At 41.1% G+C, this 16,305-nt stretch overlaps 1 protein-coding gene across 1 annotated transcript in view; it reads right to left on the bottom strand.

Moving 5' to 3' along the window:
* LOC134398220 (protein eyes shut homolog) overlaps positions 1-16,305 on the bottom strand; it is a 614,610-nt gene that overhangs the window by 441,903 nt on the left and 156,402 nt on the right. Inside the window, exon 15 of the mRNA XM_063125472.1 lies at positions 10,954-11,153. Coding sequence (XP_062981542.1) covers positions 10,954-11,153 — 200 coding nt within the window. The remainder of the gene's footprint in view (positions 1-10,953; positions 11,154-16,305) is intronic.

The following is a 16,305-nucleotide window of genomic DNA, read 5'->3' as shown; positions in this document are numbered from 1 at the left end:
GTCCTCCAGAAAATATAGTCATAGTCAGTTCATAGCTGTTTCTACTAGGAGGCAAGGGTAGCCTATCCTGAACTCAGCTACCATTAAAACTAAACAAACATTGAATTGTAATAATAGCAATAGCATTCATTCAAGCACCTACAGGCACATGTGTGTAACACAGGGTGGGAAACCGGTGGGCCTCCAGATGCTGTTGGACTATAACTCCCATCATCCCTGATCATGGACCATGATGGATGGGGCTGATAGGAGTTGAAGTCCAACAACATCTGGAGGGCCACAAGCTCCCCACCCTGACTAATTCATTGAATCTGCATATGTTTGTCTGACATCCGGGGTGTGTGTGTGTGTCTTGCAGGGCGTTACTAGACGAGGCTGTAGCGCGCATTACCTTCGGCAGTCGCATCGAGGCTTCCAGATGACATTCACGAGGATCCGTCATTATCCTGCGGTAAAGCCTCTTTCTCCCGTCTTTAAAAAAGTGAGTTCTAGTGTGCCTTTTCCTGCCGGCCCGCGCTAATTCAGAGTAGGTGTGGGAGGATGTGAGGTCACTACGGTCCGCACTGGTCAGGAAAAGGCGTGCTAAGGGGAGTGGCCAGCGGCTTCGGTCAAGCCACCTCCGCCATTTGCGCCCAGCCCGCAGCTGGGGCAGCGCAGCTGAGCGGCTTTTTTATTATTCCCACAGTGGCAGTTTGCGCAGGAACGGAGGAACGGAAAAGTGGCTGGTGAGCTGCTGGGGGTGTGGGGGGGATGGGTGGGGGATGTACACCTGTTTTTTCTACTTCAACCTCTGCGTGGGTCACTTTTCGGAAAGGCGGGCATCCCACAGTCATGGGAAGTTGGTGACTCCTTGCGGTGGGCAGCCACAGCGGCTGCATAATGGCGGTGCTGTACGCTGCGCCGAAGATGTAAAGGCTAGCGGGGACTGAGGGGGACGCTCCAGGCATGAAGGGCTGTGTGCCTGTTGGTGTGGGTATGCGGCTGGAAGAGGGCACCGCTGTTTCTGGGCTGCTGCCATGCCTACGCCCAGATGTGGGTTGGCTCCATGGGATGGGGGGAGGGCACAGAGGCAGTCATCGCCACTGACACTTCAGAGGCATGATGGGAGATGTAGACACAGAGTGCCCATGCAGACGACTGACCTCGGGTCATATTATACCCGCCACGACCCCCATCAGGAAGTGACCGCATCAATGTTGACCCTCAACACCGGCACTCGCTGGTGCCTGAGGGGGCTGGTACGCAGTAGCAGCAGCAGCACTTCAGCTGGCACTGCCACTGCCGGCGGCGGCGGTGCCGCGGCGGCATCGCTGACGGCTGCGCAAGCGATCTACGCTGTTTGCGGTCTTTCAGACTTGCGCAAACTGTGCGGTGAGCGAACCCCCCCCCCCCGCAGAAATCAGACCGGTGTGGCTGCACAGCCGTGCTCAAGGCGGCAGCAGCACAACCGGCGCAAACTTCCGCCACAAATCTAAGGAAGGTGTGGATCATGAGGCATCACGGCTGAACGGGGAAATCCGCTTTCACCGCTCCTCAATGATGGAACACCCGGTAGGTCTAGCAAAGCCCACAGTAGCTGGCAAAACACTGCTGCTGAAGAAGATAACAGCAGTCAAAGAACTGCAACTGGACTTAGCCAAAACGCAAAACAGTATTCGCCACATGTAGGGCCATCTCCAGGTTTTGGAGGGCCTTCGGACAAGACACCTTCAATGCCCACCCTTCCTTAGTGACTCTACCATCTCACCACCACCATCATAAGCTGCTATTGCGCCTCATCCTATTTCTCATCATTGCTACCACCTGCTTGCTTGACAGACAGAGAGCCAGTGAGCAAGCAGGCAGTGGCGTCTGCTGCTGCTCCTCACCACCACCACCGTTTCTGGGCCAGAGGCAGGCGAACAAGCAGGTTGCAATAGCGAAAGGGAGAAGCAAGTCTGGGGGTTTCTTTTCAGTGGGCTCCTATTTAGGTGTTGGCCCTTAGCAGGTGCCCAAGCATGCCTACCTTTGATGTCAACCCTGTCTTTATGTATTGGATAAGGCAGACATAAGCTGCCCAATTCTTTGCTCTGTCAGCAAAACAGCTCATAAGAACAGATGGATGCTTTCAACATAAGCCCTGTGTTTTGATACATTTGTAAAGCTCTTATGACAGTATACCTCCACATTCATTTTAATAGAGACAGGAATTCTGGCTATTATTATTATTATTATTATTACATTTATATCCCACCTTTTTTCCTCCAAGGAACCCAAGGCGGAATACATAATCCTCTCCATTTTATCCTCACAACAACAACCCTGTGAGGTAAGTTGGGCTGAGAGTCTGTGACTGGCCCAAAGTCACCCAGTGAGTTTCCATGGCCATGTGGGGACTAGAACCCGGATCTTCCAGTCCAACACTCTAGCCACTACATCATACAGCCTTTATACACCTGGAACTTCCACCTCCACCTTATGTGAATGGGGAAGTTTCCTCAGGAAGAGAAGCTTCATGCATGCATCTGAATTATTGCATTCATAAAGAATTGCTTGTTTGAGAATGATGTTACACCAGCAACAGTGATAAGTGCTATTATGCCCCCCTCTCTCACACATACAGTGTACATGGCCCTATAGAGTGGCACTGTAGCTTCCAAAAAAGCAACTAAAAACTGAGAAAATCTGAGATTCCTAAGTTATTACTTGCTACGGTTGCAAATAGTGGCAAAAATCAATGTGCTACCACAAGCTACAACTGGACCAGGGAGTTAGACCACCAGGGAGAGGGAGAATGTGTGTGTGTGAGAGAGAACTTTAAACCATAAATACACTTGCCACAATCAAACATAGAATTAGGCACTGTGAAGCCTTATTGATTCCATCAGGTCTTGAATGTGTAGAATTGTGCCTCGGATTGTGGCCTCAGAGTGCAATGTTTCTAGATGCAAACAAATTGATTTTTCTATAAAGGAGGGCAAGGAACCAAAGTTACAATCACTATATGGTGTGCAGACTGAGAGCCTTTAGATGGTGTTCCCCACTATATCATCAGCAGAGAAAAAGAGTTATCCCAATGGGATTAGTTCCAAGATAAATGTATTAATTCGTAGTGTAGTGGATCAGAAATCTCATAGAGTGGAAAGTGACCTTTACCATTACCCTCTGCAGCTGTAGTTCAGTGTTTCAGCACGAAGCCTTCTTCAAGAATGAACTACCTTAGCTAATGCCACTGAGAGCAAGAATGTTTTATGTCTCAGCTACATTAATATATGCATTACAGGAGACTTTGGCTAAATTCTAAAAGAGTAAGTATTATGTCACACTAGGGCATAGAGTACAATGAACAGAATTGGTAAAAATGCGAATAAGTGTAGTAGTTCAAGCTGCAGTGCATTTTTTATGATAAAAAGAACACTGTCCTGGCACTCTGTACTGCTCATATGGGAGGTGTGGGGTTGATTTCAGGCCTGGTGTCTGGCATGTCAAGAGATTGCCAATTTACTATACTTGCTCTGTCGTCATTGGCCTATAGAAGGGCAATGCAATTGGATAATATACCACATTTTCAAAGTATCTTTGAGAAATGCCTGGGAATTATTATTATTATTATTATTATTATTATTATTATTATTATTATTATTATTATAAGACAGATGCAAGTAGATGCCAAATGTGGTAAATGTGTGAGTGAACATGTGTGTAAGGAATAGTGGGCAGTTGCACCCATATTCAGTGGGAACCTTTAATAAGTTCCTTCAAGCATTGTTCAGCCAATGAACATAAGAAGCATCATGCTGGATGAGATCAAAGTCTATCTAGGGATATCAAAGGAATCCTTCTGGGGAGTGAAATTTGCCAAGCTTTAGTCACCTCAGCCTCCAGTCTTCACCTTGCTTTTCCATGGGTTGGCGTGACTCGATCTGCATTGAGTCAGGCCAACTTGTGAATTTACAGGTTTTTGCAAAATTATTCGTGCAAAGCAATTTGTGCAAATTATGGTTCAAAAGTGCAAAATTAGATAAGTTCATATAAAAAGTGAGCTAAGTAGAACTTTCCCCCATTCCCACTAAACACATGGGAACAATATGTTCATAATGTTATATTGACTGTCTGGATTTTGTAAGATCTGTCTACATTTTTCAGGTTGTCAGGTGCCTTGCAACCATTCATTAACAGGATCGGATTGTTTCCAATTCCAAATTCACCTTTGCACAAATTCACATTTGCGAAAATGCACAAATTCCACAAAAATGTGCAGATCCCTTCCCAAAAAGGTGCATTTTCTTGCTTTACCTTATGTAGGAAATGCACATTTTTGGCTGGTTTTTAAAAATTATTTTATGTCTTTTTCTATGACTGCATTTGCATTAAAAAAAAAAGGTCCACAAGTCCATGGAATCCGTGTGACTCGGGAAAAGCCGGTCCTCTGTAGAATCTGAACTCTTTGACTGCATTGCAAATTTCTCTTACATGTCTAATTGACAGTGACCATTGTAGAGAGAACCAGGATTTCAAACAAATAAAATTGCAGATGCAATTTTAAAAAGAGCAATAGGACTCCATAATTTCCTCTCTTTCCCCCCAATACATAGTTGTTATGCGATGTTGTTCCCTAGATCATTAAAGGCCTTTTTAAAGACACTTTGGCTATTTTATTTTATAAGCGCTCTCTCCTCTCTCTTCTTTTTGAATCAAAGCTACTGACAACAAGTCTAGCAGGAAGGGTAGAGAAGGAAAGTTTCTCCATACTTTCACTACATCACTGCCTTGAAATCATTTGAAACAGAGTTAATAAATAACAGGATTTTCAATGCACATTCTGTATCTACCAATCCTCTACATATTTCAGTTTCTGGAAATCCACACAATCTTAAGTTCATTCATCTTCAAAAAAAGAAAAGAAAAGAAGAATGTGAAGCTTTAGAAAGAATGAAGCATATGCAATTCCCAGTCCATCTTTCTTTGACAACTTGATGCATTTAATGTTTTAAAATTGACCTATTTCTTTCTTTCTTTCTTTCTTTCACATTAAAGAATGTAACTGATGCTAGTGCAACATACTGGGATGGAAGTTTCCAGACTCTAGCTGCACTGTCAACAGAATGCTTTGCTGGATCTTTTCCTTTCTGCTTGTCTGACACCCTACCGACAGCTCTGATGTCAGGGTCTGAAGTTCTAGCCGGATTGTCTAGCAGTATCTCCTATCTCCAGTGAATCTCAGTGGATTTGCAGTTGGGATACTCTGCATGGTCGCTTCCTACCCACTAAAGTTACAGAAAAGATTTGGTAGAAAACGACAAAATCAAAAGATCCAGTTTGGCTTATAAATTCTTAGCACACCTGTTCTTCTTTTCATTTCCACATAGCAGCTACAACTCCTGTGCTATCTAGTATCTGCAGTTAGTGTACTCTTTATCTACAGAATAACATAACTTTCCAAACTATATATTCAGCATGGCATGACTTGATTCAATGTAATAATAGAACAGGATGATGCCAAAGGGCCTTCTAGCCCAACTTGCTGATCAAAGACTGGCCATCCAACAGGCTGATCATTAATGTAAATTATGTTGCACTAGCATAAGTGACCTGTAATGCAACACCAATAGCATTTGCTGGTATCACAGGTTTTCCAAGGAAATCCATCATTCCAACAAACACTATTAGTGTTGCACTAGAGGTTCTTACTCTTACAGTCTGGCCATCGCCATCATCATCATCATCATCATCTCATGTAAGAAATGTCATCAATTTCAAGAAGCAACATACTATGTAACAGTTGAAGAACTATGGCAAAAGGAAAAAGTTCAATCAGTCACACCAATCACCAGCATTACAACAATTCCCTCCCTCCCCGAAACTAGGCCTACCAAAATACATCCACACCAACATCCAGAAAGCAGTCATACTTAAAACATGTTCAATACTCAGGAAATTTCTGAATCAGTAAAAGACAACATGATTTGGCAAAGCCTGTCATGTTCATCTAAAAAAATCACAAGCGAGAATAAATAATAATAATGGCAGCACACAGCCCAAATACCAAAAATACTTTGCAATGCACTGAAAATGGCCTCTTATTCAGTCCTCAAAACTGACATATGACTAGGCTGAAGACTTGTTTTAGATCCAATCCTAAAAAAGCCTCTGGGATATGAAAATCCATAATTCTCTACTAAAGGAAATCCACACCTTAACCTTTTGATTGTTACTTTAAAAATCCTTTTCCAGAGCATTCACATTTTTTTATATTAAAACAACTTTTAAGTGTTTATGAGCTATAAAATGAGTCACATAACCAGAAAATGGGGGAAACTAGTTAATGTGCTTTGCATAATGTAGTCTACCATAGAGCAAATCATTGTGCACAAAACTATTCCATTAATATTCATAAGCATCCAGGACACTAACAGCTGAACATGGACCCAGAGTACAAAATTCCATTTCAGTCATCAGAAAGAAAAAGGCTTTCATTATTGTTCAAATACTTCAGATAAAAATATCAGAGGGGAGCTGAATGCTTCAGCCACTTCCTAATTTATATCAGTTTTACCCAATGAGATTTGATTGTCTTTTCTTAATTAATGTCTTCAAGAATAGTTTCATCATTTTGTGGTCCTGCGGGCTTAAGTCAGGCTCAGGCTGCTTTGATAACATCCGTATACACTTCATACTGGCCGGCATTCCAGAGATGCCCTTAGTTTAGGATGCTTTCATTATGAAGATGCTAATTTCTGAAGTATTTCTCATTCTGGCAGCAAGTTGCTTTAATTAAAGAGATTAAAATACAAAACAAGGTGGGTGGGCTTCAGCTGGAGGTCTGTTTGCTGAAGCTTTCTTCCAATGGCAATCTGCCCAGGATAGCACTGCATTACAACTCCCCAGGCACGTCTCAGTACTAGTGTGAGCTGAAATTTATACGAGAGTTTAAGATACAACACAATGCTAGCAGTGGTGTAGTGGAGGCAGGACTCAGGGGGATAATGATATAGCACTTTTTATTAGCAGGCCTGCTGACATCATCTTCTATCTCCCACAGAGTTCCCCCTGAACCTACAGTGGCTGAAGTCCTCACAACAGTTGGGGGGAAATGAATTTTCCTAGCAACAATAGATTGATCTCTGTTGTAATGCAAAGTGTTTTGGGGTGTTTTGGTCTTGAATGGGTAACTGAGGCTCATCAGCTTTACAAAAGACCTGCTCATGGTGCAGATGAAAACTACTAAAAGTAGTTTGTTGATATGGATGAACACAGCTCCCTTATTGTTTGCACTCTCCTTAGGGGCGTGTCTATGGGGACTGTCATGAGGATCACCTGCACTTCAAAATTGGCCACTACGCCACTGAATGCTTGAGCAAATACAAGGCAAAGCTTCTGCTACATCTGTTTTCTCCTGCATTTCCTTTAGAGCTATTGTACGCCTGTGGCATTAAACCTTGCAAAATAACTGGTTCTGCCCTAGAAAAAAATAAGCTGTGGAAATCTGTACCAATCCGTCTTTGCTTCCCACCCCATCTAAGTTCACACAGTTGAGAGATTCGTTTACCCACCCATTACATTACAGTGCAATCCGATGCATTTTTCTGTCTAAACATGCACTGGATCACACCCTAAGATACTTTCCCCCACCCTGTGCTAGACCAATCTCAGAAGACACCATTGAGACTAGAATGTAACATTTTCCAACAAAGAGGTCAGGGATCTGATGCTGTCTCTAACTCAGCTATGCCTAATTTCAAACCTGGTGTGTGTCAGCTGTGTTGGTGAGTTTAAATTAAATATTCTCTAAAGTCAACATTTGACTTGAAAGTAGTGCATTCAACCTGACTAAATACACTATGGGGGGGATACCTTGCTAACTATTCATGATGATCTAGTTCTGTTCAATGCTTTTTTGTTCCTTTGGAGGAGGAGGCTCCCTCCTCCTCCTCCTCCTCCTCCTCTTCTTCCTTCTTTGATCTTACTCAGCCCTATTCCCTGAACTGTTTACCGTGTAATCCTATGTATGTTTAGCCAGAAAAAAGTCCTACTACTCCCAGCATTCTCCAGTCAGCTACTGCTGGGAGTTATAAGGTGTTTTTTTTCTGTCAAAACATGTCTACCATTGCACCCTTATTCTGATTGGCTAGGGAAACCCACTAGATTTTGTTAACAAGCATTCAAGGTATGATGTCAGAAGTATGTCATGATGTCATTTATCACATGGCTCACCATAGCCAAGAGTATTAAATAGTAAAGTGGGTAAATGAAGCCGAGGAAGACCAAAGAAGAAGGCCAATGATACAGGAAACCAATGTGAAGCATCTTGGTCTTAAAACATCATTGATGTTTTCAATATTTTCAAATGCCAAACAAGGTAAGTAGTTTCTGCTCGGCTCTAGTTTAGGTTCATGTATAGATTTATGCATGTGTTAAAAAATACAAAAATAAAACATACATGTAATTAAATATATCAGGTTATTTACCACCGAGTTATAATCCACCAAGATTTGCTTGGCATTGTACTTAATAATTATGATTAATACAATTATTAACTCTTTTCAGCTTTGCTTTACACTGTCAACTGCAGAACAGATAATAGAATCTTGAAATGTATGCGTTTTGGAAGATACTCGTATTTTATACAGACAATTGTCACAAAGGATTAGACCTCTTTTTCTTCTTTTTTATCAGGCAAGCTTTTCAATATGCGGGTAAGTCGAAGTGGAATCCTGAGTATTATTTTTATACAAAGAGAATTTGATAAATGCACCTTAAAAGAGCCAAGAGAATGGTGAAAGCTTTGTGTATATGAATGTTTTTATTCCTGCAAAGAATTAATTAAATCATCGCCACCAAGCACTCAAACACCATGCTGAACCCCTGGAAGCACAAGTCACTATCCAATCTGTCTCTCCATTAGATTTTGTTAAATCTAATATCCTGTCATTTCAATTGAAAGATGTCATGTTTTTACAACCAACATATGCATCCTGATAGTCCCCGTTATATATCTCTTATTAAAAAGGTCCAATGTATTTGAATATATATACTCAATTTTCATGGAACATTATCCATGCATTTGGATTTTCCGCCCTCTTCCCCTTCCCATCTTCTCACCAGACTTTTGTTGCAATAGGGAGAAAGCGTGACAATTACATGGAACTCACCACACTAGAAAGGAGGGTTATTTTAAAATACTCTCTCTGACATGGTGAGTCCTGCAGCTTTACTGTGAAGATGGTTTCAGACAGATGGCTTCTTCTGTGAAACTGAGCTGGTACAGTCCCCTTATGAGCGGCATACAATATTACAAATGAATGTGAAAATGCCTTAGTTTCAAACTGCTGTTCTTGTGCTCTGGTCTATGGATCCTTACTGGGCCAGTCCAGTCACTAAACTACAGTTTAGCACCAGATTTGCAAGCTGCAATGAGTCTCAGGTTTGCATGCTGCTCTTCCCCTTTTCTTCTCTAGGTTGGCCATGAAGAAACTCGAAGCATTTAGTTCTGCTTTTAAGCAAGCCACAACACCCCATGATATCAAAATGAGTTAGTTAACTATGGTTAGTTAACAAGCCAGCTCCAAGTTTATGCATGAGGGGGAACTGTGGTAACTTTCAAAGTGGAAATGTATGCTTCCACTTTGAATTTTTGTGAACCACCTAGAGAGCTTTGGCTATTGGGCAGTATGGAAATGCAATCAATCAATCAATCAATAAAAATAAAATAAAATATGCTTCTGATCTCCTCATGGCCAGACCAGAGGAAAGCAGTGGAAAGCCAAGTTTCATTACAGCTCATGGGTGTCAAGCTAAGCTATGGTTTGGCATTACTTCCAAAAAGGCCCACTCTGAGGCCCTGTAAATGTTGTTCTGTCAATGTCAGAGCTGATTTTCGGTGACAGCCTCCTGCAGAATAGGGGTAACATTTAAATGACCCAAACACATTAGTGGGGGACTCATTGTATGGGCCTTGGCCACAGTATCATTAGACTGTTGAGAGGGTCTTGCTGATCCCATAAGAAAGATGATCTAACTCTACATCCCAGGTTCATTTAAACCAGGGGTGCAGAACCTCATTCAGCTCAAGGGCCAGTTCAGAGAAGCTGGGCGAAAGGAAAAACAAGGAGGGTTAAAATACAAAAAATATCAATGTCTTTTTGCTTAAAGCTCTTTCTTCCAGTATCTATGCCTTCAGAGAGGCATTTCAGCCTTTTAGAACAGGGGAAAACTTCACAAAAGCTAGGAAAGCCATCTGGGGAACCCTGGATTTGGAACCCAGGAGGACGAGGGTGCTGTCTACATGTGGGGAAAGTCCCATGGTGGCTGTGAATTTGCGCCCTGTCTGTTGGACGATGCAGGTGCAGCTTTGCAGCCACCATGGGGCTTCCTTGCAATGCTGTGTTTGAAAAAGTTGGGGATTTAACCTGGCCTTTTCAAAGGGAGTGATGTCAACACGGTGCTTCCCTCATGTGGCAAATCTGGGGCCAACCCAGGGCTGGAGCCTGGTGGAAGGCAACCAGCGATTGGTTGCCTTCCATTAAGAAAAGGATGGGGGTGGTTCTGGGGCCTGGATGGCCACCCAGAAACCTCATGAACTCTCCTTGTCATTGGGATTACCCAACGCCACCCCAGGAGAGGGAAAGTGCAGGATAGAAGAGGGAGACGGTGCCAACCCAGTGCCATGAAGACAGCCCCTAGGTTGGAACCACAGGCCTGAGTTTCAACATTCCTGATTTAAATGTTACCCCAGCTACGAATGAGTTGCACATGGAAGATGAAGGTAAATGAGTAACGTTAAAACAGCCCCATCAAATTACATTGAATGGGTAATCCACATGCAGTTTTCAATGGCCCCTTAAAAAAAACACAACCTAGCATGAAATTCAGTTTGGTTTAGAAAAGGCCATGTAATCAAATCTCCTCCTCTTTCTCAACTTAACAACTTGATGTATATTGATTGCTCTTGTTATAGGTAAGCAGACTACTGACCTGCAATAAAAAGTTCTTCCCGGGCCATCAACACATTTTCCTCCGTTGAAACAGAGGGATGAGTTTAGAAGAGGTTCAGTGCAAACATCAATATCCACTTCACAAAATTCACCCGCGTATCCACTCAAGCAAATGCACTCAAATGCATTGACCAAATCTTGACAAGAACCTCCATTAAGACAGGGAGCCGATCCACATTCCTGAAGAGATAAATGACAATAAATTGATTCCAGAGTTGTCCAACAGATCCCTGCATTACAAGGTACTGAAAATCCTAGTCTTCATTCCCTTTGTGCTTAACATTACAAAGCTGAATAGATCCACTTATCTCAAATTAAACATATGCTTATCAATTGTCATAGTATGGGTCTTGGCAATTGTGGAGGTTTAATCCCTTGAAACACTGAAAGTGTTCTTTTTTTAAAGTTTCTAGCTTGTTGAAAGAGAGGTCACACGCTCCAGTAATATATTGCATATGACTAACTGGTCAGAGGTTAAGCCAGAAAGCTGGACCATGTTCAGAAACCATGGCTTTATCTGTGCTGTCGGATGAATGCATAGTACTGATGAGAACTACACTGAAGAGATGCAAGTCCATATGAGCATGCAAATTCCATTTGTGCTGCTTGTATCTTGGGTGTTATATTTATTTTATTATTATTATTATTATTATTATTATTATTATTATTATTATTATTTATTTATTTATTTATATAGCACCATCAATGTACATGGTGCTGTACAGAGTAAAACAGTAAATAGCAAGACCCTGCCGCATAGGCTTACAATCTAATAAAATCATAGTAAAACAATAAGGAGGGGAAGAGAATGCAAACAGGTACAGGGTAGGGTAAGCAGGCACAGGGTAGGGAAAAACTAACAGTAGAAAGTAACAGTAGAAGTCTGCACAACATCAAGTTTTAAAAGCTTTAGGAAAAAGAAAAGTTTTTAGTTGAGCTTTAAAAGCTGTGGTTGAACTTGTAGTTCTCAAATGTTCTGGAAGAGCGTTCCAGGCGTAAGGGGCAGCAGACGAAAATGGACGAAGCCGAGCAAGGGAAGTAGAGGCCCTTGGGCAGGCGAGAAACATGGCATCAGAGGAGCGAAGAGCACGAGCGGGGCAATAGTGAGATGAGAGAGGAAAGATAGGAAGGAGCTAGACCGTGAAAAGCTTTGAAGGTTAACAGGAGAAGTTTATATTGGATTCTGAAGTGAATTGGAAGCCAATGAAGAGATTTCAGAAGCGGAGTAACATGGTCAGAGCGGCGAGCTAAGAAGATGATCTTTGCGGCAGAGTGGTGAACAGAAACCAACGGACTGATGTGAGAAGAAGGAAGGCCAGAGTGTTATGTATTATGTATTATGTATTATGTATTATGTATGTATTATGTATTATAACATATGTATTATGTTAGTGTTATGTATTTACTATTCCTTTTATTTCCCACTTTTTTCCTCTTGGAAGGAACCCAAGGTGTCTTACCAATTCCTCCTTCCTCTCCATTTTATCTTCACAACAACCCTGTGATGTAGGTTAGGCTGAGAGTCAGTGACTGGCCCAACGTCATCCAGTGAGCTTCATGGGCAAGTGGGACTAGAACCTGGATCTCTCAGTTCAACACCCTAACCACAACTCCACACCAGACTGCAGCTTTTATTCCAATACAAACTGCAAACACAGCCTCAGTTGTTGGGTGCGTGCATTTAGAGGCTCTTGCGTGTGTATTTTCACATTTATTAATTCAGTGGACACAACCCAAAGAGCTCTGAATGACTTTTGCATGCCCAATGTGGACTTTTTAATGTTTTGAATAGACGGGAAACAAAAATACAGAGTTCAGTCAAGGTAGTTGCATCGCTAGCCTTTATATATGTCTTTATAGTTGAGCTCATACTAATTTACTAAATCTAAAAGTAATTAGACTCCATTATTTAAAAACTTGAGAAAGATTTAGTGTTACATAAAATAGAGTATATTGTGGGCTATATTGTTGAGATTAGACGAGGACATTTTAATAAAGTACAAAGCAACGATATATCAAATTCTACATGCAGTAAGTTTGCATAAATCCCATTAGAAGATATATTAATGGAAAGTTTAGCAATAGTTTCTGCATTAGTAACCAATCTTTAAAATGATATAGACCCATTTATCAATACTGGTGAAATAAGAATGTAGCAATGCTCTTGAATTCTCTGCACAACATTGGTCATACTGCCTGATACCTTCTGCAATACTAATATAATATTAATACTAATATAATACTAATATACAGTATCTGAGCATTAGGAGTTTTTGAAGAAAAAGATAGCATCGCAAAAGCATTGATTAATACTGGCTATCTATTGGTTGAAAGATATATGTATAGACCCAAGTGGCTACCCTTGTTTTTCGCTTTTTTGTTTTTAAATAAACGTTGAATATGGTCCAAGAAATGAAAGTTACAACATCTGGGTCTTGCAATTAGGGCCAAAATAACACCAAAAGCTGGATTTGTACATTTTGTGCAAAATGACAGCTGTGATGAAAGAGGACGACTACAGTTTTGCTGAGTCAGAAGGAAGGTTCAAACAAGAGAAAAGATATGTTTAAAAATCAGGTTTGCAAAGCTTTTTTTTTTAATGTGGGATACTGGTGACCCCTAATACTGTTTGTAGTGATGCTGAAAGAAGTAATTTGTGTATTTTGAAAACAAATAAAATCTTCCTTTTTCATCCATTACACTCCTTTGTCACATGAAATGCTCAGAACCTCGTTCTGAGCTAAGCATCTGTAGACAGGAGTAACTAATCACTTTTAACAACATTTGGTGGACTTATTTTATCCCCTCTTATGTGCATGTTTATTCAGTCATCCCAGTCGATCCAGTAGGGATAGAATTAACTTCAAAAAGCCATAGTAATAAAAACATTAATTTTTCACTAACTTAAGATGGGGGAGTCCTTTGAACTCCACCGTGCAATTTACACTCCATCATGGTTGAGGACAACTTGAAACATAGACCTCTGGAAGACTGACCCAAAGCATTTTTGAACATTTTAAAGTCCTGCCATGGTGTGTTTGAGTCCATCTATCAACAGATGGGTAGTAGCTGTCAGCCAGGCTTTTGAGTTAATAGAATGGGCTTTTAAAAGTGGCTTTCTTCTACTTAAGGGGTGGTGTGGACATATTATTTTTAACTTCTCCAAACTACTCAACATTTTAAAGTTAACCAAGAGTAATAATAAGAATATTTCCCTATAGCATGGCAATTACTTTTATTTAATTGTAAATACCTGAATCCAAGAGGAGTGGTTTGAAAACAACGTGCTATCATCATTCCAGCTAGGATGTATGGGATGATTTATTAGAAAGCATTACATAAAGTAATTGCATTATATATCCCATAGGAAGGATGGGGTACTTTATATACTGTCAAAGAATCTTAGCATATGGTTTACAAATTAGTCTTTCACTAAATTAATTAAAACACTTAATGGGAAAAAGGAAGTCAATATATATAGCTGCAGCTTGTGCAAAATGCGGCGGCCAGATTGATAGCTGGAACAGGGAGGTTTGAGCATGTAACACCGATTCTGGCCCGCTTGCATTGGCTGCCTATATGTTTCTGAGCCCAATTCAAGGTGCTGGTCTTAACCTATAAAGCCCTACATGGCTTGGGACCACAATACCTGATGGAACGCCTCTCCCGACATGAACCTACCCGTACACTGCGCTCAACATCTAAGGTCCTCCTCCGAGTGCCTACTCCAAGGGAAGCTCGGAGGATGGCAACAAGGGAGAGGGCCTTTTCAGTGGTGGCCCCCCGACTGTGGAATGATCTCCCCGATGAGGCTCGCCTGGCGCCAACATTGTTATCTTTTCGGCGCCAGGTCAAGACTTTTCTCTTCTCCCAGGCATTTTTAACAGCATTTTAACAGCATTTAACAACGTTAAGTTTGTTTTTAATGGACCCCACAATTGTTGTTTTTAAATGGATACTGTTGTTTTTATACTGTTTTTATGTGTGTGTGTGTGTGTGTGTGTGTGTGTGTGTGTTTAAATTGTATACTTTTAATGTTTACTATTTTTAAATGTTGTAAACCACCCAGAGAGCTTCGGCTGTGGAGTGGTATATAAATGTAATTAAATAAATAAATAAATAAATAAATATGATCTGTCTGCATTTTCAAACTAGTGGTGTTCTGTTCTTGTGAGCTAAAAAGAGGAGACTATTTCTTTTCACACATTTTCCTGTAACTTGTTAGCACTTCAAACCATTCCTGTAGCTTTGTTCTCTTTTTACACTCTATACGAAATTTATGGGGAACAAATCAACCTAAAATAATAGTTCATAGGAGAAAGCATAAAAAGCACTGGGAAGTATCAATGTTAAAAATGAAGCAGGGAATAAAAGCAGGCATTTGGTATCGGAACAGAATTCAGCCTGCAATCATATCAAATTTGAAATGACAGGTTACATTTGCCAGAAGGTAATATCTGGAAACAGGTGGCCAAATTCTTGAGATTTCTTGAATAATTTCAGAATTTTCTGATGTTTCCCCTTATCATGCAAAATGTTAAAAATGACAATGACTGGTCAATAACCAAGATGGTAAATAGATTTACTGGGTGGGATTCAGCCCAAGTGATGCACTTTCAGGTTAAGTTCCATTTATTCCATAGGGAGTGTATGTACTTAACATTCTTCCACCGGAAACAATACGTAAATGTGCTTCACTTGGGCTAGACGACATTGTTAAGGTTTCTCACATCTACTGCAATGACAACATTGAGCAGGATCCTTCTGTTTGTACAATGGGATTCTCCCTTTCTCCACTTCCCCCGTCAGCCTCCCATGTTTGCTAACCCACCACAGCAGATTTGCAGGCAGGGGCTGTTGGCAGAAGGAGAAATATATTCCATTGATGGATGACATTCCCTTGGTGTGAGGACACTATTGTATTTTTTCCACTGTATATACCACTGGTGCTATTCTTGCTGGAAGAAGTGACCACACACTACAGCTAGTATTGGTATAGTAGTAACTATTGTGGTATACCACGTTCATAAAATCTGATAATTGTGAAGTTAAAATTATTTATGATTAGCGTGGAGGCTACCAATGGCACATATTCGCATCTATTGAAAGTGGAGCCCAATGTTCTCACTAGAGAAAAGGGAGGTGAAATTTAGCCCCCTTCCTCATAGAGTAGGCCATTTCAGTGAGTACAAAAGTACATTACAGCAAAATGCACTGCCAGGTTTGGGGTGGGGTGGGGTCTTACTATTAGCAGGGGTGGTGGCTTCATTTTTTAAAAATCTGATTTTCCTATTACCACAAGTAGCAGCAATAACATTGCTCCTCTCTGTGA

This window comes from Elgaria multicarinata, chromosome 4, assembly GCF_023053635.1.
Source record: "Elgaria multicarinata webbii isolate HBS135686 ecotype San Diego chromosome 4, rElgMul1.1.pri, whole genome shotgun sequence".
Lineage (NCBI taxonomy): Eukaryota > Metazoa > Chordata > Lepidosauria > Squamata > Anguidae > Elgaria > Elgaria multicarinata.
The sequence above is the reverse complement of the archived record's forward strand: the minus strand, read 5'-3'. Positions and strand labels throughout refer to the sequence as shown.